The sequence below is a fragment of the Sorghum bicolor genome, chromosome 10 (genome assembly GCF_000003195.3).
Source record: "Sorghum bicolor cultivar BTx623 chromosome 10, Sorghum_bicolor_NCBIv3, whole genome shotgun sequence".
NCBI classification, from domain to species: Eukaryota; Viridiplantae; Streptophyta; class Magnoliopsida; order Poales; family Poaceae; genus Sorghum; species Sorghum bicolor.
In genome coordinates, this window is record NC_012879.2 from 8,338,611 (window position 1) to 8,361,545 (window position 22,935).

General features: G+C 43.0%; 1 protein-coding gene and 1 long non-coding RNA gene across 5 annotated transcripts in view; both read left to right on the plus strand.

Annotated features, from left to right (window-relative positions):
- On the plus strand, positions 283–3,642 carry LOC110431306. Of its 4 annotated transcripts, none has more exons than XM_021450289.1 (5): positions 283–892; positions 1,097–1,596; positions 1,667–1,767; positions 2,658–2,745; positions 3,471–3,642. In XM_021450289.1, exons 2-5 carry the CDS (start codon positions 1,503–1,505, stop codon positions 3,545–3,547), a joined length of 360 nt encoding a protein of 119 aa, XP_021305964.1. In that variant the 5' UTR covers positions 283–892; positions 1,097–1,502; the 3' UTR covers positions 3,548–3,642. The 4 variants fall into 4 exon arrangements, 2 of the variants coding, with proteins under 2 accessions (XP_021305964.1, XP_021305965.1); XM_021450290.1 differs by having other exon boundaries at positions 2,714–2,745; XR_002448773.1 differs by having other exon boundaries at positions 1,097–1,155; positions 1,474–3,642.
- Positions 5,077–22,935, plus strand: part of LOC110431219 — a 44,223-nt gene continuing 26,364 nt past the window's right edge. The window contains exons 1-3 of the long non-coding RNA XR_002448601.1: positions 5,077–12,178; positions 17,738–17,810; positions 19,354–19,498. This is a non-coding gene — a long non-coding RNA (uncharacterized LOC110431219). The remainder of the gene's footprint in view (positions 12,179–17,737; positions 17,811–19,353; positions 19,499–22,935) is intronic.

Genomic DNA, 22,935 nt, shown 5'->3' on the forward strand with positions numbered 1-22,935 from the left:
AGTGACTAAAAGGGACCAAACCATTTAGGATTGATTTAGATATGATGTATTCTTTGTTCAGCGTAGATGATCTTTATTTTTTGTGTGCTGCTATGTATCTCCACTACTATATAATCCACCAGTTATGAACTTAACTAAGTGCACCCCACAACCTACTACTACAGTCATAAACTACACTAAGTATACCCAGATAACTGCACTAAAAAAATTCTATCTTTTGAAATTAAAGGACAAGATTAACTCTAATTTCTCATTCACTAACTCATCACTCACCATCGCTCGGTCCGCCCCCACCTCCCTCTCACGCACGACCGTGGCTCTTCCGAGGCCTCATAATTATTTCGTCTTCTCCTGTTCTCCTGCGACGCACGCCGCCACGCCGGGGCACCGCCAGAACTCCACACCCGGCGCCCTCCACGCCGGGGCGCGACGCTGGAGCCACGCCAGAGGGTTGCCAGGGGCTTGCGGCCGGGGCGCGTGGCTAGGGGCGCGCGGCCGGGGCGCCCCGACGCTCGACTAGCGCGCTTCTCTCCTCACCCCGACGGACAAACCCCAGGGCGGACAGTGCGGCGCACACGGAGCACGGCGGGCGTGGAGCACGCACCAGCACGGTGGACGCAGACCATGCAGCGGCGAGGCGGCGCAGCGAACGCGGCTAGGGTTTTGCGGCAGCCGCCACGCTGGTTACGCACTGGGTCTGTGTCTTCCTCGGCGAGCGGGCTCGGCTCCCTCGACAGGTGAGCTCCCCGGCGGTGGATGAGCTGGGCCCCCTACTTGCTTCCCTCGCCGTACTCCTCTACTGCCTCCAGTCCCTGTGCCAACGGTGGTCTGGGGTCCAGCACCCAGGCCCAGCACATCGGTGCTGCCTCGACTATCCAATAGAGATTCAAAGGTAACGCAAATCCATTCCTAATAGATTCTGGTTCAAGTTTTCTACATATCCGATCTGTGTAAAACGCAAAAGCATCCAGGCTTGTTTGCCGTCCTTACTCTTGTTTTTTCTTCTAATTTTATTAGTGATTATTGGGCTTGGTTGTCGATTGGGGTAAGATGAGATTTGGATGCTTATTTTGTCTGCTCTTTCCGTTTACTTCAGATCCCTGCAGGTAGGATGCGCCTAGCAGTTCCAGGTTCTGGCTGCGTTGATTTTTTAAGGTACATTTTCTTTAGATGATGCGCCCTGCAGTTCTGAATAAGTTTGCTTCTCATTCCTTGAGTTTTGAAGCCAATATAACATAGAAGTGCTTATTTATGTAATAAATATATAAATATATTTCTTTTTATCAATCACCCTCCTCCAACATTAATAGTGCTACTGAAGTTTCTAGAATAGATAGTGTGATTATGCATATCTTAACATGCCGTAATTTTCTTTTTGCTTTGAATCAATATTTTTTCTTTCTTTTTAAATTTCTATTAGAAAAGTTGATCCATCTTAGAACGGGTACATTTATGCCTTCTCAAATTTTGCAGGAGTGGTATAGATCATTTGCATTTCCTTCATGACTATTTTCATTTATGTTAAGAGGCTATGCAGTAAGAAAGGCATCCTTGGAATCACTTGTTCCACTTTCTTGAGATCACTCTTCTACATAGGTTGGCTTGTGAATCATTCCTGATTTATAATAACACATGGTCTGAACTTAATTTGTTGTTATACATGCAGTTGTTTTCCACAAGTCATTGCGACTTACTAATGGTAGTCGTAGGAAGCTTGCTTCTAGAAGGATTACCAATTTAATTTCAACTAATGTGGAGTCCCTTCAGGTATACTGTTGGAGGATGATGGCAAGCTGTTGACCCAAGCATTTATCATTTTCACTTTTTCCTTTTAACTTTGCACAAGAAGGAAATGTTTTATGTAGAATATTACAGCTTGCATGTTTTGTATTTGCATTCCTATAACTTTAGGAGATTTAATATTCTTCCAAATTGGAAGACCTTCAATGTTTAGAGTTCAGAAGACTATGTGTAGAAAATTACAGCTTGCATGCATTTGCTTTAACCTTAAAAATGATTTAGGTTGCAACAACCCACAAAGAGTATATCTTATCACTTATAAATTGATATTGATATTATCGGTACCATACACAGTTATGTCTCCATGTTGGACTTTTCCATACTCTGACATAACCTTCTTTAAGTGATCCTTTATAAGTTTGTTTTCTCCTAACAATATGAGAACAAGACAAGATAAGTAGATGTTCATATATTTCATAACGAAAAGAGCTTACATAAATCAAGTGTCAATGCTTAGTCTATAATGGTCTTTCTTCCTAAAGCAGAAAAAGAAAAAATGTTTGCTATTGCAACCAGGATTGTTCAGTTTTCTTCTTGAACTGGTATGCTAAAAATAAATCTGATATGTGACTAGGGATTCATCAATGTTACTGTCATATGAGTCATTATGTTCTGATTGCAAGTGGAAAAAATACCCACAGAAATCAAATATGAATTTTAATGCAAGGGTTCTGCTATTCAGTCCAACAATATCTGCTAAATCAGTAGGCAATATTGATAAGTATAGATTGAGCATTATATTACATGCAGTTAGCATCGAGATAATTACTTTATTGAGTTGTCAATAAAAAACATGTATTTCTCCATTCTTGATTATGCTGGTAATACACTGACCGGGACTTATGAATCTGTAGCAGCACTTAAAATCATTTGCTTTGTCTTACATACTTATTTCATTTGGCTGGGACTTCAGGCAAGCCTGTGGGCTATTGGCAACGCCTTCTGGTATGTGCTCCCTTTTGTCAATAATAATGCAACTATTTTTGGCTATCTCGGAAATTAAATCGTGTTGTGTTTTTGAATGGGCATCTTATTGTTTTGAAGTACTGGATGAAGAAGAAACTATTTAGCGCTTTTTCTCACCATTCCAACAGTATTTACTCATATTAATGAAGGCTTAAAGCTTTTGATATTTTGGAGTGGTTAAGGATGGACCAAAGGAAGGTTTTGCTAGCTAGGGAGTTATGCGATGACATCAAAAGAAACACAAACCAATTATTTTTTCACATTGTATACTGATTAATTATTTTGATCTTGTTCTCTTTATTAATTCCCAAGAACTGATATATGCAGTTAACTTATGTACTACTATGCTGTGGCTATTTTCTCTTTTTTTTCATAAGGTACCATTGCAAATAAGTTAGGCAAAGTATTCAGTAGGAGCTGCAACTGTATCTGGCTGCAAATGGATCATAGCTTGTATGCATAGATATTTATTTTTCTCTAGGCTGATAACATAGCTTGTATGAGATCATTTCTCTAATACTACTAACAGTTTTTGTTTTGGTTCTGAAATATTTTCTGTACTTAACTGAATTATGACTTTATTTTTTGATATCCATAGCTTGTAAGAGATCATTTCTCTAATACTACTAACAGTTTTTGTTTTGGTTCTGAAATATTTTCTGTAGTTAACTGAATTATGACTTTATTTTCTGATATCCATTCAGGTGGACAGGTGGAAACAGTCATGAGAATACGGGATCATGCACATTTTTTTGTTAAAAATATTTGTAGCACAATTTAGTATTTTATTTAAGAAAATGTTGCATTTTCATGTAAATTTAAAGTGTCGATTGGAAATATGAAATGATTTAAAGTGTCAAGGCTGAGTTGGGTTCACGCGCTGGTGACCTCAAACAAATGCTTATTGATAGATTCAGTGATAACATACATGAATGTTTTTCCAGCTTAAACAATGAAAAAATATTGTTGTTCTTTTGTTTTCATGTGCATCCTAAGATAAAGCCGTAGCGTTAGCACGGGCACTTTACTAGTTCGTTGTCAGTTACGAGTAAAGGATTACAATGATGTGTCTATTTATGGAGCTATCTAGAGGACAAGCTCGGTCTATATGGGATGATTTTGGAATGACGCATTAGAGGCTGCCTACCTCCTTATATAAAGTAGTTAGGGTCACAGATAGAGTTTGTTAAACGAAAATCTAATCGGACACAGTTCTCCTTCTATTATAAAAAATTTTAGGTTTTGGTTCATTATTTTGCAAAATAGAACTAAACATCATGCAAAAATTTTGGTAAAATGGTGGTTATTCTCTGTTTTGAATTTTGGCCTCAAGAGGTAAAAAAAACCAAAGAGCCTCAAGAGGCCCTCATAAGGACAATAAATTCTGCATTTTGGATGGAACTAAATATAACCCTAAAATCTTTAGTATTTTGCATTCCGTTATTTTAAAGTAGTTAGCATTTTGTATTTTTTTAAACTAAACACTCTCATAGTCGGTTTCTTTCTATATATTGATAGCTGTTTTTAGGGAGATATTGATAGCTGGTTTATTTTTCTATACAAACCAAACAAAAAATTAGGAAAAGTTAAATTTTCCACCGTAACTCGCTTAAGTCAATCTCAATGAAGTTTTATTAGAGTTTCATGCATATTAAATATGATGATGTGGCAACGTATTAATAAAGAGAGATGATAAGAGTTTCATAAGGCCTTGTTTACTTCCACCAAAAACCTAAATTTTTTCAAAATTTCCCGTCACATCGAATCTTTAGATGTATGCATGGAGTATTAAATATAGACGAAAATAAAAACTAATTGTACAATTTGGTTGGAATTTACGAGACGAATCTTTTGAACCTAGTTAGTTTATAGTTGGATAATAATTATCACAAACAAACGAAAGTGTTACAGTGTCGCGAAAATTTTTCCCTAAGGAACTAAACACGGCCTAAGAGTAGAAAAAGTTACATCTCCATAAAATTTTTCTGCACTATTTCCAAAATTTTGATAAGTTAAAAATTGAGGCTTTGTTTAGTTCCTAATTTTTTTTTGGTTTAGAGCATTGTAGCACTTTTGTTTTTATTTGTCAATTATTATTCAATTATAGATTAACTAGGTTTAAAAGATTCATCTTGCGATTTACAGACAAATTGTATAATTAATTTTTATTTTTGTCTATATTTAATACTCTATGTATATACGGTAAGGTAAGGTAAGATAAAATTTAATGTGACGGAGAATTGAAAACTTTTTTAGTTTTTAGGTGAACTCAAAAGTCCTGAGTCATGAACCCCATCCCCTTCCCATACAGGCATACACATACACCCGTCCTGCCTTCTCCGTTCGCTCTCAATCCTCCGCGAAACCGCTGCTCTCCAGTCTCCACCTTGAAAAACCCTACTCCTGCTCGAGGAATCCGCCGCCGCGCCCTCCATCAGATCCAGTCATCCAGGCACCACTGCGTTGCGCGGGCTACCCCCTCGCCGATTCCCACACTAACCATGTGATCCGGATAATTCCGGGTGCTCTTCTGTTCGCCCGTTGTATCCCCACCGGGGACCGGGGCTAGACAGGTAACAAATCTGCGGCGCCCTCGGTTGCCGATTCCGGTCGGCGGCACAAGGAGCTACGGTGCTAACCTCAGTTCGTATGCTTGCCTTTTCTTGTTCGCATCTCGTGTCTTCATCTTTCCTTCCTTTTGTTATCGGCCACCCGGTTTTCTTATGGATATTTGGTTTGTCTGAGGCCTGGATCTATGAGGTAGTAGAGATGCGGTAATATATTGCGGATAGTTTAGGGTTTCCGTCTCATTTCCGAGCTTAGTATATGATTAATTTATGTTTCTCGTGGGATTCTGATCTGCCAGCCTGATGATTAGCATTGTTTGCACAAAGAACGGAGATCTGAATGCGCTTCCTCGTCGAAGCCCGCTTGACTGTTTCTCATGGCAGGCAGGCTTGCTCCGGTCCGGTCCGTGACAAACTACCATTCCCCCTCCGTTCTGCTATGTTTGGTGTAGTTTTCCTCCCTGAGAGGAAAATTGCAACCACACACACACGCAGATGCATGCATGCATGCATATATAGATTTATATATCCTCTGCTCCTGCTTTTCCACTGAGCAGTCTGAGCGGGCTCCGGGGAATGCTCCTGTAGATGCAAAAGTTATGAAGGCGGCAGGTTGGAAGAATGTCCTGTCTGAATTTATTTTAAACTTGTTTAACGAGTTCTTTGTTACTAGTGCAAAAGCTATTTTGATTCTGAAGTACTGCAGTGCAGACTGTTCTGCTTTTGTGTGGTTGGTATCCCAACATCTTACTGCAGCAGATATTTGAGTTGCAAACTTGCAATTTTTCGCTCTATGGGGCCAACATCGGCGTGAGAAACAAATATAATATCATCTGTAGTGCTACTTGTTCCTGGGGGCACAATAGCATGATGACTCTATCTAGTGGAATCTCTGATGTTGAATTGGTGATACCAGTTTTTGTTTGTAGCTTATGCAGTGAATGAGGTTGGTTCATGTTGACCATGCTAGTCTCTTTGAATAAAAGATATGTGGCTTTTCCTTTTTTGTTACTTTATTTTATTCCGGATCCCCCTGTCTTATAAACATACCTCGAGGAATCTGCTTTCTAAAGCAGGTGTTCTGAGTTATTTTGTTTTCCGTATGGATTCTTGATGATTTTGAGGGTCTGGATCTATGAGCTCGTAGAAATACTGAATCCCTTGTAAATGGGTTGTGGTTTCAGCCTCATTTCCGAGCTGACTAGATGATTTTTTTTTTTGTCATGAGGGCTATTCTAATCCGTCAGCCTGATGATTAGCATCTTTTTTTGCACAAAAATCTGAGATCTGAATGTGCTTTCCGTCGAAGCCTGCTTGACCGCCGTGGTGGGTCATCTGAGCCACTGAGCTCAGCTCGGTGACTCCCTTGCTACTCCCTCCATTCCAACCCTGTTCTTTTCGTGAACTAAACAAGGCCTTATATGAGTAGTTTTCTCTCAGGGAAACTACCAACTACTAGTACTATGCACATGCATGTATGGAGTATATATATATCCTCGCTCTTCTTCCACCACTGAGCTGGCCGAGCAGGCTCCGGGAGATGCATCTGTAGATGCAAAAGTTATGAAGGCTATCAAAGATTGGAAGAATGCCCTGCTTAAATTCATTTTTAACTTGTTTAACAAGTTCTTTATCACTATCTGAAGCTGTTCCTATCATAAAGCACTGCAACGCAGCCTGGGCTGCTTGTGATTTGGTCAGCATCGTGTTAATGATTTCGCTTTAGCTTGACTGCTATTTGAAGTACAAACATGCAGTGTTTTACCCTATTGGCAAAATTGGCAAGCAAAGAAAGTTGCATCTGCTGTGCTCCTGGTTCATGGGGGCACAACTGCATGATGACTGTCTAGGGGAATATTTGATGCTAATGCTAATTCAAATTTTCTTATATAGCTTACAAGGTGGATAAGTTAATGTGTGTACAACCATGCTAGTGATAGGTATCCTTTTGAATCGGAGTAATGCATTTTAGATTTTTTTTATGGCCATAAAACTTTTCTGGCATCTCATCTGTGATTGAGATAAGCCATTTTAGCTTGGGTGTTGGTTGCCTGGAATTAAGTTACTGTCTATTGATTCTTTCCTATAAGAAACATGTCTGCTATCGAGCTGCCATATTTCACCACTTCACTGCATAAGAAAAAATGGCAGATCGTGAGAAGAAAGACAAGAACATCTGCAGTGTCGTCAATTCAATTTCGTTATGCAAAAGTATGATGACTTGGGGGAATCTCCAATGCTAATCTTGCAATATTCTTTTTGGAAATCCTATTTATTTTTTTGCAAGGTGTGCCCCTGTTTTGTTTCTCCCCCCCCCCCCCTTTTTTTTTTTGCTTTAGGTGCACTTTGGAGGAATTAATGTTTGGTATCTTCTTGAGAGTTGCCATCACAAATTCACAACATTTGACTGCATAAAAACGGATAGATCGCAAGAAGCAGGACAAGGACATCTGCTGTGTTCCCAGTATGACGTAATTGCATGATGACTGTCTTGGGGAATCTCTGATTCCAATATCAGATTCAACTTATTTTCTTGCAACTTGTCTCTTATCTTGTGACCATGTTTGGCTTTCTGCTCTTTTTGAAGCTGGCTTCTCCAATGCTGTCGATCATATTCCAAGTATCAGTCCATCCTTATTTGCTTTGACCATCCTGGCTGTCCCTGAAGTACAATTGCATTTTGTGCTAAAGGAAGATTGTTTCTGAAATGCCAATGCTTAGTATTTTGATTTTTTTTTGAGTTTCTATTCATTTTGGAGGCAAGTAGTTCAATGTTTTGGTATTGTTATGGGGTAGGCATTTTGGTATACCAGCCTGATGATTATGTCGTTTGCATTAAGAATGGAGATCTGAATGCATTTACCCCTTTGAAGCCCGCTAGGCCACTCTGGTGCTGCTGCTGGTGGTGCTGCTGATGGTACTACTACTGCCTTCTCAGCCACCGTCATCATTGTCTGTCCCTATCCCTGTTCCTCTCCTTCTCTGGCTGCTTGTTTGATGCCTACCTCTGTGTGGATGTGTGTGTGTGTGATTCTGTGAACCAAGCTGGCTTAAGTGGGCACCGGGGAATGCATATGCAGATGCAAGGTTTATGAATGCGGCAAGAATGCCCCGTAACCGAACAATTTTGTCATGTAAAAGTAATATCTCTGTAAGGTTGGTGTTTTTACTTTTTTTTGTGGCAACCCTGTTTAATGAATAGTTGCCCTTTCTTAACTGCAATGCCATTGACCTCTAGTTTCACTGCTTATTCTTAGGTGTATAAAACAAATTTTGGAGTTGTGTATTGTCAAATCTTCTTTTCCATCTGGATTTGGATCTTAAGTTACAGGTCTCGTAGTGGTTTATGATTCAAGGTTGGAATTTGTTGAAGTGAACCAGTGTTTGGAATGGCAACATAGTTAGGTACCCTGCATTGCAAACAAGGCGAGATGAAATGAACATTTATGACCATTCATTTAATTTAATAGATGGGCAGGTGCTTGTTAGACCGTGGATGTAACTAGTGCTAGTATAGACACATTCGTTTAACAGATGGGTGAGTGCTTGTTAGACTGTGGATGTAACTAGTGCTAGTATAGACAAACTTCTAGAAATTGGCATAATGCAAACATAAAGTCTCCAGGTTACATAGATACTAGCTTTAGTTTCAGTGTTTGGCCTTGTTTGGATCCATTAGTGCTAATAGTTATTGGCTAGCAGAGGGAAGCTAGCTAATATCTTTTTATTAGCAGGACAATTAGCTAATCTATTATTTGAGCCCAATTGGGATCCTCCATTTAATACTCCCTTCATTCCCAAATAAATCAACTTTGAAAGTTGTAAGTCAATTTTTTGTAAGTTTGACCAACTTTATATGAAAGAATATCAACATTTATGGTAACAAATAGATATACTATGTAAGTATATATTATGGTGTACCTAATGATACTAGTTCTGTGTCATAAATATTGGTATCTTTGTTATAAGTTCTGTTAAACTTACAAAAGTTGAATTAGGAGAACTTTAGAAGTTGATTTATTTGGGGATGGAGGTAGTAGTTAGTGCTACTTAGCTTGGGGAAACCAGTCAATGACTTTTTATTAGCTAGGTAAGTAGATAGTTTATTCTGGGTTATTAGTTGTACTATTAGTTAGGATGTTTGGATCCACTAGTGCTAATTTTAGCTACTAAAAATTTGTCATGGGGATGTTCTGGTGAATCTGGTCTGCGTGCTTGATGATTACCTTTGCACTGAGAATGAAAATTTGAATACACTTGTTCGTTGGCGCCAACTTGGCCATGGTGGTCGATCGTGTACTGAATATACTTGTTCTATTTTGGACGTATTTTCTGTTCTTTCTACACGCAAGAGGTCAATTCGTTTTATTTGTGATACTATTTACACTTTTGGGACAGTTTTATACCATGAAAAAGTCCATTTTAGCTCTTTTGACTATTGTTCTAGTCTGATTTTTTCGCCTCGAACTCTAAAAATCGGACATCTTTCCTCTTCATCTCTCTAAACTATTTAAATTACCTTTTTGCCATGCCTAGAAGTGGTTTCTTAGACTAGTTTAATTTTTTTAGTTTTAAAAAGAATTCAATAAATACCTAATAAGGTTTAAACCACAAAGAATATCTCTGAGCTTAACAAAATATTTTGAGATCATGAATGTATCTCTAAAAGCTTAAAAAAACTAGATTTAGCTCTAGGAAAATGAGAAAATTATCCAAAAAAATATATGAAGTTCTCAAACTTTCCACAATAAAACATGAGATGCGACTAACATGAATGCAAAGTTGGAATGAAGTTGCACTCTTGCTAGGTGCATCTAATATTTTTGTTGTGGAAAGTTTTAAAATGTGTTTAGATATTGATTAATGTTTTTTGAAATATCTAGATTTTTTTCTATATATTTTACCATTTCTAGAGCTACATCTAATTTTTGGAAGTTTTTAGATATATTTTCATGAGCCCTAAATATTTTATTTGGGTTTGTAGTGTCCCATTTTATCCCTAGGTTTTTCTTGGAATTTTTAGAAGCTTATAGACCTTTTTTTTTTCTGGTTTAAAACCCATATTAGGTATTTATCTGATTTATTTAACTAATAAAAAGGATGAAACCAAAAACACTTGCAAACGCGGCAAGGGTTAATTTAAATGGTTTTGAGAGCGGATGAGGTAAGATGTCTGATTTGAAGATCAAGGAAAAAAAATCAAACCATAAAATAGTTTGAGAGGTAAAAAAAAGTTTTTTTTTTCTAAATAGTAAGTTTGTGTTTGGTTATATTGGCTAGGCTAGCCAAACGAACAGGGTGCATCTGGGAGGACATTTAAAGTTTCCCAATTTTAGTATAAGTGTGATATCGTCTCCTGGTGTCCTTATTTTGCTTTAGGTGTTTGTTGGAGGATCTATGTCTGCCATGCATCTGGGAATTAAAATATGCCAATGTCTCACCATTTCACTTCATAGAAACATCAAACATTGATAGATGACGAGAAGATCTTCGGTGTTCCCTGGATCAGGGATGCAATAGCATGATGATCCCAGTCTAGGGGAGTTTCTGATGCCAATATCAGGTTCTTTTGCTTATTTTCTTGCACATTGTCTTTTTTTTTTCCTATGATCATATTTGGTTTTGGGTGTTATTCGAGTATTCTTCATTAATCTCAGGCTTTTTTTGTTTATTTCGTTTTCCCTTATGACTATTAAGTTGTAGGGGTTAGTAGATGGGTAGATGCTTGTTAAATCATGGATTGGTTTAAGCAAGTTATTCTTGTTTCAGAGTTTGTCATGGTGTGTTCTGATTTGGCATCCTGATAATTACCTCTGCACTAAGAGTGGAGATTGGAATACACATATTAGTTGATGTCGGCTTGGCGTTGTGTTGGATCATGTACTCCCTCCGATTCCAAGTTTAAGTCCAATTCCAAGTTTAAATCCAATCCATCGAGCTATCCATGCATATTTTACTCTGATTTTCTTCCACAAAGCTGGCTGAGTGGGCTCCGACTAGGATGTGTGTAGGTAAAATAGGAATTGAGGCTTTGACAGACATTCCTGTAGTACCTTTGTATGCGCATAAGATTATTTGTGCATAACTGCCATATGTAGTGCCTGGAAAAAGTTCTGATTTATTTGGTTTTATTTTTGAAGCTAGTAGTTCAGTGTTTTGGTTTTGTTATGGGGCATTCTGATATTCAAGCCTGATGATTAATGGTAATTTGCATCAAGAGTGATGATCTGAATGCAGTTTTCCTGTTAATGGATGTGCCTGGCCACTCTGGTTGATGGTATGCTGCTGCTGTGCCTCTCATGGGTCGTCGTCGTCATCATCATCATCTCTCTCTCTCTCTCTCTCTCTCTCTCTCTCTCTCTCTCTCTCTCTCTCTCTCTCTCTCTCTCTCCCCGCCCCCCCGGGATGATTGTCTGGAAAATGTATATGTTGATGCAATGATTATGAAGGCTTGCCAGATATAAGAACCCCCCTGATCGAACAAATTTGTTTTGTTTTTCTCAAATCCGCAGGATAGCTGTGCATCGTTGCAACATTTTTTTTGGTTATGGGTTGTCTCTATGAGCTTGATTTTTACTCTCTTTTTTTGGCAAGCAGATTTTCCAACATTGCAGTTAGCCATTCTTTTTCTATTTTTTTCTTTTTGATTAAAGCAAATTATGGAGTTGTGTTGGTCTTGTCAAATTTTGTCATCCAATCTGATCAATTCTTGAAATTATGTGATTTTTCAAGATTGGGATCTACTCCGTAGTTTGTAGCCACAGTGTGCCAGTTCATAAATAGTTGATGATTATGGTTACAATGTGGGATGACAACTTAGTCAAGTGATCTGCATTACAAATAAGGTGAGGTCAATTGATTCTTTTTTATGTCGATTCATTTAAGATGGCTAGATGCTTACTAAACCGTGGATGTAGCCAAAGTTCAAGAAGACGCTAGGCGGTATCTAGGCGATGACCCACAGCCCAGAGCCTAGGCGTTTTAAGACGATTTTCTAGGCGTTTTGCCAAATTAGCATACATCATAAATAAAGACATAGAATAGCTGAATATAGTATATAAAAAAAGAAAGCCACTAGACTAGTGGAACTAAAGTTGGAAGAGAGGCCCATGAAAAGAGCCTAGCCCATCTTATCCATACCCCTCCCAGCCCCTTCCGTCTGCATATGAACCAAGAGCACCGTAGTCTTATCCATCCACATCTCCTTCTAGCTGCGCACACCCTTCATGTAGCCGCAAAATACTCAACTTCTCTCTTCCATCTATGTCGTGTCCGAGTCCGCTCTCCTCCATCGTTGCCTAACTCTGTCCCTTCCTTCTTCGTTGTGGCCAGCCTCCTCCCTTCCTCTCCGTCGCGGCTAGCCTCCTCTCTTCCTTCTCCAGTGCCGGCCAGCCTCCTTCCTCAGATGCGCCTGTTAGACATTGACACCCGCCCTCTCTTGTAGATGCGCCCACATTCCGCCTTCCTCCTGGGCTCCGCTCGTTGTCTGCCGCCTCCTAGCCGCGTTGGCAGCCTGCTTTCCTCCCCCCAACAGGCGAGGCGGCACCCCTCCGCCTAGCATTGAAGCGAGCCTAGGCGAGCGCCTTTTTGAACTTTGGATGTAGCTATTGATAGTATAACCAGGTTCTAGAAGCTAGCACAGTGTGCTTATGGAGGATACAAGTTACATTTTTCTAGTTTCAGTGTTTGCTATGGTGGCGATCAATGTTCTAGAAGCTAGCACAGTGTGCTTGTGGAGGATGCAACTTACATTTTTCTAGTTTCAGTGTTTGCTATGGTGGCGATCAATGTTCTGGTATGCCAATCTGATGATTACCTTTGCGCTAAAAAATGAAGATCTAACTGAACTTGTTTGTTGGCCAAGCTTGGCTACCTGATAGATCATACACACACCCATTGTGATGGTTCCAAATAGTCCAAAGCTCCAAGAATAATAAGTGAATTAACTTGTTACTTCAACAACCCATCAACGGTGCTGCTGCTAGCTTTCTCCCTCCAAGCCTAGAAGGATTGCTCTGTAGCCTGAGGGGATTTGAAGACTAGCCTGTCTGAACAGATTGAACCAAAATTATCTGGCAAAAATACAATGGACAAGAAGATGGTCAATAGACTCCTCTTCTTGGTCACAAAGAGGACATTACTTAGGATGAGGCAACCCATGATGTGCCAGGCAATCAGTCGTCCAACACTTGTGCGCAATCAGCCACATAAAGAAGTGACACTTAGGCGGTGCCCAAGATTTCTAGAATCTTTCCCAAGGTTTAAAAAGAGTAAAGCCCAAAAAGAATCCATCATATGTCGACTTAGTGAGTATTATCCATTGGAAGAGAGCCTCTTCAACCTCCAGTTGTAACTGAAAATCCATCAAAAGATTCCATAATTCAAGATATTCCACTAACACACCCTTCGTGAATGTCTAAAATCACCCACATCACCCACTGTATGAGCTCTCTGAATGTTGTGAGGGCGTCCTGGACAGTGCCCGCTTGACCCTCCTTTTCAATGCACCGCCCATGGATCCACTGGCCAAAAAAGAGTATTTGCACCATCTCTAATTATAAAATTCAGGCTACAGAGAAAAAGGCTCTCACTTGCCTAGGCACATGTAATGGGAGAGCAGCCCAAGGACGATTGAGGCTCAGTTTTCTGCAAACCATATGTTCCCAGTCAGTGTCTACTCTTTGTATGTGTGTGGGTGGGGGGTGCAGTGTTCTGCCATTCTAGCATGATACCTTTGCAGCAAGAATGAACCTGAATACACTTGTTTATATTGAAGCGGCTTGGCTTGGCTTCAGTATTTTACTAATGACCAATGAAATGGCCCTCATTAGCACCTTCATGGCTTTATAGATAGGACTTGATCCTAAGATCCATGGAAAATGTAGCAAATCAGCTTGTCTGAGGGTGAGCACCATGTTATGTCCGCACATCTAAAGACACCCTGATGGTGTGGGCTGCTTCCAAAGCCTTTTTCTTTGGGTGGGGGTGCAGTGTTTTTTAGAATTCTAGGGTATAGCCCTTGTATTAGCATTAGCAAAGACACCATCAATGTTTTGCACTGCTCAGATGGGATACACCTGTCCATACAGTTCATCAAGAAGCTTAAAAACATAAAGTGGGAAAAACAACTAAAAAAGAAACCTTTCTAAGATAGCAAAGGACCACACTAAGCCACATCATTCTTCTCCAGATATCATAGAGCTCAGACTCATTTAGGTCTTCTCAGAGCTTCAATCGCTAGCCACCGGAGTGTTTGAGAGCTTCAGCAAAACTTCTAGTAGAGATTGAGTTTCCCAGTTATACGTCTACCAGAATATGAAAAAGTCCCACTTGTTGTTCACTTGACTTAGCCACAGATCCTTGTTAGTCTTTTTGCAATGTCCTTCAACTTCTTCAGACGCATTGAGAACTCTTGCTTCTTCTCTTGGGGACATAGGATCACCCAAGTCTGCAGCATAGCTGCAATTCTCAAGAGCAGTAATCTTAGGTCCACCCATTTTTGTCCTTGAAAACATATTTCATTTCTTAGCTTCCATAGCCCCCATAGGGCTGCATCAAAGAAGGAATTGCAAACTAAAAATCTCTTATTGCTTAACCACATCTAACATATTGACATAAAGTCCTGGCCTACCTCTATCGCAGACCTCAGATAAGTGGACCCACATTTGCTTAGCTACCACACAATCAAAAAAAAGATGCTGCACTAATTCTTTCTCTAAACAAAACAGATAGATCATATCATCTAGCTTCTTTCGTATGCTCAAGTTATCCCTAGTCAGAATTTTATTCTTAGATAATAACCAGAGAAAAAATTGCACTCTAGAGGGGATATTCAAGCTCCAAACAGATGGGACATGAATAGGAGTTATACCTCTAAACTTAATTACTTTGTATAGAGATTGAGAAGAGTAAAATACTAGAGAAATTAAAAAGCCAAATTAAAGTATCTTCTTCCTCTATCAAGGTAATTGTTGAACCCAATTGAACAAACTCACACCACATTATAAACTCTCAAATTAAACCCCCTTCTAGAAGTACATTTTAGATCAATACCATCCCACAACTCAACTACTGTCCTAGCTTGCTCTTGAACTAGCACATACACCTCCCAATATTGGATAGCTAAACTAGAGGAATCTAGCCAGTTATCCTCCCAGAATTTGACTTTTCTTTCATCCCCTACTTTCTGTTGGGGACTCGGCCATGCCTTCACCCCTAGCTGCATCAGGAGTTAGCCATCACCAGAAACCTCCGCATCTCGGACCTTCGGATATAGAGGGGCGAAGGTCCCGGGCGGATCTAACACTAATGATTTCGTGAGGCAAGCTGCGCATGCAGGAACTAAGCTGACGATGGAGATCACGGAGGAGGAAGGACGTATCCTTTGGATCCCGCATGACGAAGGATGAGCCGAGTGCAACCAAGGGCGGACTGGGAGACAAGGAGAAGCTGAAGGATGGCCTTCGGTGCCCTTGCGGCGAAGGATTCATGGTCTCTAGCGGAGGTTCGAGCTCCAGCAGGTCCAGGGCTCCGATCAGACGACGCGCGTGAAGCTCGTAATTTGAAATTACTCAAGTGACCCTGTGAACTGTGGGCTGTAGTTGTGGAATATGCCGAAATATTCAGCACTAACACGGGGCATTCCTGTAATAGATTTAGGTCGAGATCCACGCCCTATATAAGGGAAATATAAATGCTCATGAAGGAGAAAGTTAAGTTTATTTATTACTACACCAACTGCCCTAGGGCGGCGAGCCCGTTGGCCACAGCATCTGAGCCGCTCACAGCCGCGAGTGAGTTGGCTTCCCACCGTCATTCCGTCTGGAGGCGTGTTGAGCACATTCCAACACTTTCCATCTAAAGCCCATCTTAGCAGCAGATGCAACCCACATGATACCCCTAAAAAACTGAGAGGCTCCATTAGTCCCACTATAAAAGATATTTGGCTTATTTGTCCTATACTTAGAGTCTATGATTTGCTTCCACAGTTTGTTCTTGTTGACAATATATCTTTTAATCTAGATCTCGAGGAGGCTAACAAACAAATATTCAAATCTCTCAGATTTGGGATTCCTAGCCCTCCATAATCTTTCATCATAGACACACTATACCAATTAACTTAATGAATCTTGTGACTCTTTGGATTATCATTCCAAAGACAGTTAAAAGTGTGTATTAAGAATTTTTATGGCCTATTTTGGAAATTTGATGAAAAACATGAGGTATATTGGTATACTAGTTAGCTTTGGTCAAAACACTCTTGCTGCATAAGAGAGAAGTCTACCTATTCACTTAGCAATCCTCCTAAGCATTTTAACAACTATGGGTTGTATGTCCTCTCTTCTTAGGTTTTCATAGTGCAAAGGCACACCTAGATATTTGATAGGGAAACTTCCTAAAGGGCAAGTAAACAAATGAGAGATTTCATGAGTTGTCTCTTTTGACAGGTTCGTGGCAATATTTTCACTCATGTGAAAATTAATTCTCATACTTGATAAAGGTCCAAACCACATTAAAATACCCTTAAAGTTAAGAAGGTGGTCAATATCTACGTCAGAGAATAAGATTGTATCGTCAGCGTATTGTAAGGAAATTACCTCACTTCCCTAACATCAGAACCTAACCCTTTAATTAGACCCATATTGGCACCTTTCACTAACATTCTAGTTAGAACATCACCTACAAGATTAAAAAGTAAAGGGGATAACAGATCACCCTGCCTTAACCCCTTTCTAGGTTTGAAAAAATTACTCTCTTCTCCATTGAGCATAACTCCCACACAACTCTGCTGAATGATTCTTTTGATCCATTGGATCCTGGGGGTGCAGCGTCCAGCATGTTGATTACCTTTTGCAGTAAGAATGGACCTGAATACACTTGTTTATTGAAGTTGGCTTGGCTACTGTGGTGGATCGTATATTTCCTCCCATAACAAATATAAGTCCATCCATAACTTGTCCCTGTAGTACTTTACTACTTTCGCATTGAGCTCTATGAATCAGCTTGCACAACTTTGACGTATAATACTTGGAACGATGGTTAGGCTATCTATAGTGCAAGGCTTTTGTATTTAGTAATGGCTAATGAAATGGCCCTCGTTAGCACCTTGATGGCTTTACAGATAGGACTTGATCATAAGCTCCATGGCAAATGGAGCAAATCAGCTTTTCTGAGGGGGAGCACCGTGTTATGTCTACACATCTAAAGACACATGGTGTGGACACCTTCCAAAGCCATTTTTTGGGTCTGAGGGGTGTAATTTGTAGAAAATGGGCTAAAAAATATGATATTACTGGGATATGTAATGTGTTGGAGTCTTTTGTTGATCTGAAAAGTATTTTTTTAGAAATATTGCCATTTCTTTACCAGATGTGGGACTTCATTGTTTACTCAATTTCTTGCAGAGATGAAATGTTTTAAACAAGAATGAAGAACCAGGCTGGCTAGATGGATCAAGCGACGTGAAATTGAAACTAAGTAAGATTATAATTGTCTGTCATTATGGACAGCAAGTCATAGTTTAGTGTGATTGTGTGAACTCCATAGTCCATTATAATAGTCCTTGCTTGATGGTCATGCCAAGATTGTTGTTGAACTTGTTTTCGGATGGTTTTCCGGGTGACCTTGCTTATTTTAGGTGATGGTTTTTGAAGTTTAGAGGGAATTCTCTAGAGTGAATCCTCTTTTTGGCTTAGGCCATGAGAACTGTTGGACTGTTTTATAAGAGCTGCTTCTTGATACTTTTAATAATAATAAAAGTAGGACCAATGGTCTTGTTCTAAAATTGTGGCAAATCCACTTGCTTGTACTCACTAATATTGATGTACTGCCAAAAAAAGTTGGCGCGCCTCTTGTCAAGTTGTTGAACCTTTATTATTATATTAATTGAATTTTTCATTTCCTTTTATCTATATGTTACCTATTTGGTTTGTCAAGCTAGTTTAGATCTTAGTGAGATCACATGAAATTCATTACCCCTAGCTGACGAGTGGGAGATGAAGCTAACGAGTAATGAGTGAGGTCATTCTCTTCTAAATGAGCCGCCAGCTTCCAGAGGAGAAGCAAGGTCCATGTCACTCTGATTTTTTCCAGCCGTCGGATCTTTGATCGTGTGGTCGCGATTGTTTGGAGCGGATTCGAATGGAAGCGGCTTCTACTGCTTCTTGTTGTTTTTGATCGGCTTTTCCTCTGCTTCTGACGGTGTCGAGCGGCTTCTGCTCCGGAGCCAACCAACCAAATATATACGTGGGCTTCCGATTCTCCTTCCTGATTCTTCCACTGGAAAAAAACGTCGAGCCTCTCGCTCCCAACCCGACGGCGCGGGACGAGCGCCCCTCCCCCCGATGCGGCGATGTGGAGCCGGCGCGGCGGCGCTGGCCGAGCGCCTCCCCTTCCCCGCCGTGGTGGCGTGGCGGCGCCCCACAGGCGAGTGCCCTGGCCCCAAGGTGCGGCCTCTCTCCCTTCCTTCTCCTCTCCTTACTTCACCGGCTCTGGAGTCGAGCGCAGTGCCGGGCATGCTCCCTAGCGGTGGCTGTCGCCGGCGACGGAACGGCGCGACCGAACCCCACCGGTGGCCGCCGGTGTGGCTTCCCATTGCTGCCTCCTCCCGCGCGGTCTGCCTATGCCCGACGAAACCCTAGCTGCCTATGTTCAACGTCACCAGCTGCGTCACTATCCTGTTACTTGGAGCACTAACCTACATCCGTCCCTCGTGTGCCTCATGGGTTTCGATTGAATTTTTTTTGTGCCGTAAACAATTTTACTTCAAGTGCCTTGGTTCAGCTGCCCAAGTTAATGCCAAAAATACTTTCACTGATTGTGCTGCCATTTAATATAAGCCGGTCTCTCAAGTTAGCATAGGTGAGATCTTTACATTATATTTTGCTTGTTCAAAATTAGTGCATGTGCATGACCAATGCTAAATAATAGATTATTCCTGTTTGAATGCTTCCTTGAGATGTTTCTATTCCTGATTGTTCTCTCTGGGTGTAAGTTCTGACCATGTTTCCTTTGGTTTCAGTTGAACAAAGGTTGCTTGGTAATCGTGCATCTGCATCTAGGCATGTATTGTGTGAGAGGCAGGGGAAGATCAATGAAGCTTATAAGAAGCTGCAGGATGGATGGCTGACAATGGGCACAAAGTCCCTTCTGTTCAGTTTGCTAAGGTATGGGGAAAGGGCCTGATTAGTAGGATCTGATCCACTCCTCTAGGCTCAAGAATAATTAGGTTTGCCTACATGAGAATGGTGCTGATGAAATGTGGACATTGCTACTAATGAGACTTTGTCATTTTGTGACTTTGGGAGTTCTACCTTTTAGTTGCGTTCCATATTTTTACTTGCCTATCTGAATGCCTTGACTCAGATTTGAATTTCGTCTGGAGTTTGTTCTATATTTTATTATGTTCTTCTACCATGTTTTCCTTTTGAAAATACTGGGTTCTAGAATAGAGTAAAATACTTCAATGTGGTAGATCAGGTGCACATGATACACTACATATCTGATTCTGAAATATCTAGAGGTATGTCGGTGTTTTTCCCCCGGGGGGTCACACCAACGAGTAAATTTGTATGCGTGCTCCCTTTTCCGGATGGTGATGCAAGAAGACACAGAGATTTATCCTGGTTCGGGCAAGAGAAGGCCCTACGTCCAGCGGGGGGAGAGAGTTTGTATTATCTTGCACCTAAGTGCTTGTACAGGGGCGAATACAAGCGTGGTATGAAGTGTGGAGCTTTACTACGTATGAGCGAGGTCTTGTGTTGTGATCTCTCCCTCTTCTATTCCTGAGTCTCTCCTTTTATAGCTCCAAGGAGAGACACAGGGTACATGCGTAGATGTTAGAGTAGGGATCGATAGCCGCATGGAGCGCTGACCTACTCGAGGCTTCCGTACGGCATGGCCTCGAGCCGTCCCATCTTGATAGCCCGGTGATGATTACGCGTGCTCCTGCGTTCTGCCCTGCCAGCCGCCTTGTGCTGGTTCTGAGGTCGCATGCTTGTACGGTATGGTGGCGGATCCGGCGGGGTAGCTGTGGTGTTGTTAGTCGACGCCCAACTTGTCCCTAGGAAGGGACCCGGTTCGGTCGAGGGTCGGACGCCGTGTAATATGCTGATATCTGGAGCGCTGACCTTGGGTGTCTCGAGGGGGTCCCGATTAGACGTTCCATCCTTGTTTCCTGCGTCCTGACACGCCCTGGGTCGTTCGGTGGGAAGGCTGCGGAAAGAACGATGGGACAGAAGCTTGTTCCCTATCACGCCTTCCGTGACCCGTGTGTCAGGTGGGGAAGCGTCAGGTGCATTTAATGCTCCGGCCCGCGTGCGCGCGTCAGGCGGCGGACAGTGTCCTTGCGCCCGACGCCTCTCGGTTCGCTCGAGCCCGCTTCCGTTTTCGACGGCAGTCGTCGCTCGAGCCCTGACCGATTCGCTCGACGCTATTTCCGTCTTCGAGGCTGCGACTGTCGATGGCGGCGCATACGTAAGATTAGAGCGTCGAATTGAGGGTCTCGACCTTCGTACGGGCAATCTCATAATGCGCATCGCTGAGGGTACCCCTTACCGATACCCTCGACAGTAGCCCCCGAGCCCTCGGAGGAGTTTTTGACTCCTTCGAGGGTTATGTTGTCTAATTCGCAGAGACGCTTTCGACACCAGTGGTGGAAGATTCTGACTGGCTCGTTTTTGCCCGGGGGTTTCGACGTACTCTCGACAAAGCGAGCGTCTTCCATCCCAAATTGAGTTCCTAGCGGGTAGTCCAAGTGAGAACCTGTGCCCCTTTAGAGGGGGTCAGCTGTAGCCCGGAGGCGCCCTCATAAAGCAGGGTCGACGTGGTCGGGGATACCAGTCTCATTCGATAGAGACCGGCGGCTCGATGCCTCCCGTCGGGGGGATTCCTCTCGACTGTCTCGACCCTACCTTGAACATCGCCAGCGAGTCCTCGAGGCGGGCCTCGATCTTCGACCGCTCGCTGGGGATCCCTGACTCTGGCGCTCGAGATCGGCTGTCGAACCCTTTTGGCGGGCCAGCCATCGACCTCTCGAGACTTTTGTGGTTACGTCCCTTGGCTTACGAGGGAAGGAAACGGCCGTGGCAGTTCGCCTTTCTGCCCGTTGGGCGCGCCTTTTTAGGCGGATGACGTTACGACACCGTATCGGCGAGGAATTCGGAGAGTCCGGCCTGTGAGGAGAGAGAGAGGACTGTCAGGCGGCACATTTATGGGGAGAGTTACCTTACTTCTCGGATCTGTCCGTTGGCGGACAGCTGCCTATAAATACGTCGTCGCGTCACCGCCGTTCCTCTCCCTTCCGCCTTCTCGCTCTTATTCCTTCGCTGCCTTTGCTTTCTCGCCATCTCACGCGCACACGCCCCCTCGAGCTGTAGCGAACCCACCGTCCCTTTAGCCGAGATGCCTGTAAGACTCGTCGCCGCCGACGACTGGCGCCCGTCGTCGATGACGGAGCGCCGGCTGTTAGAGCTTGAGAAGGAGGGACTGCTGCGCCGCCGCACCTCGCTGTCGTCGCCAGAGTGGATCGCGCCGCCGGCGAGTCACAGGGCGCCTCAGCCGCCCGAGGGCTACGTGGTGTCGTTCGCCAAGTTTCACCGCCACGGTCTGGGCGCGCCCCCAAGCCGCTTCATGCGGGCCCTCTCCTTCCATTATGGGGTGGAGCTCCAGCACTTCTCTCCGAACGCCATCACCGTAGCGGCGGTCTTCGCCGCCGTGTGTGAGGGCTTCCTGGGGATGATGCCGCACTGGGAGCTGTGGCTCCACCTCTACAGGGGCGAGCTGTTTCACGCCTCCACCGGAACCACGGGCGTAAGGAAGCCCGTGCGGGCGGGTTGCCTCAATCTGGTGCAGAAGACGGGGAAGACGGACCGGCCGCGGGAGTACATCCCGGTAGGGTTGTCGACCAACCACGCCGGCTGGGACTCCCAATGGTTCTACCTGCGGAACGACGACAACCTCCTGCCTTCCTACTCGGGCCGTCTGATCTTGGAGCGTCCAGCGGACTGGATGTACGGCGTCGTCCAAGCTCATCAGTCTCGGCTCGACCCTCTCCTCGACGCCCTGAAGAAGCTTCGCCAGGAAGGTTTGACCGCCGCCCTCGTCCTCTCGGCCGTCCATCATCGGAGAGTTCTCCCTCTGATGTCACGACCGTTGAGGATGGACGAGATGGGCCCTGGCGTCTCATCTCGGGACCTCGAGGCATGTCGGATGTCCAACGAGCCTCCGACGGACGACGAAGTCGCGGCCCGAGTCAGGGCCGCAATTGCCGGTGATTTTCAGCCGGAGCATGTCAACGGCTTCCCCATGAGACCTGACGCAGGCTCGATCGATCTGGTATGCTTTCTTCTTACGCGCATCCCCAATTCTGGGTTTCCTTTCTCCCCTCTCTTTTTTCTAAGTCTACCTTAGTTTTGGCAGGGTCGGATTGATGTCCGGTCCTCGAGGCCTCCGGTAAAGGAGGACGAGGTCGATCGCGACAAACGGCGCCAATCCGCCGAAAAGCTGAAGTCTGCCAAGGACTCCGCAAAGAAGGGGGAGAAGAAGAAGAACCTCGACCGCCAAGCATTAGAGGCGCGTCGAGCCAAATCCAGGCAGAGGGGGG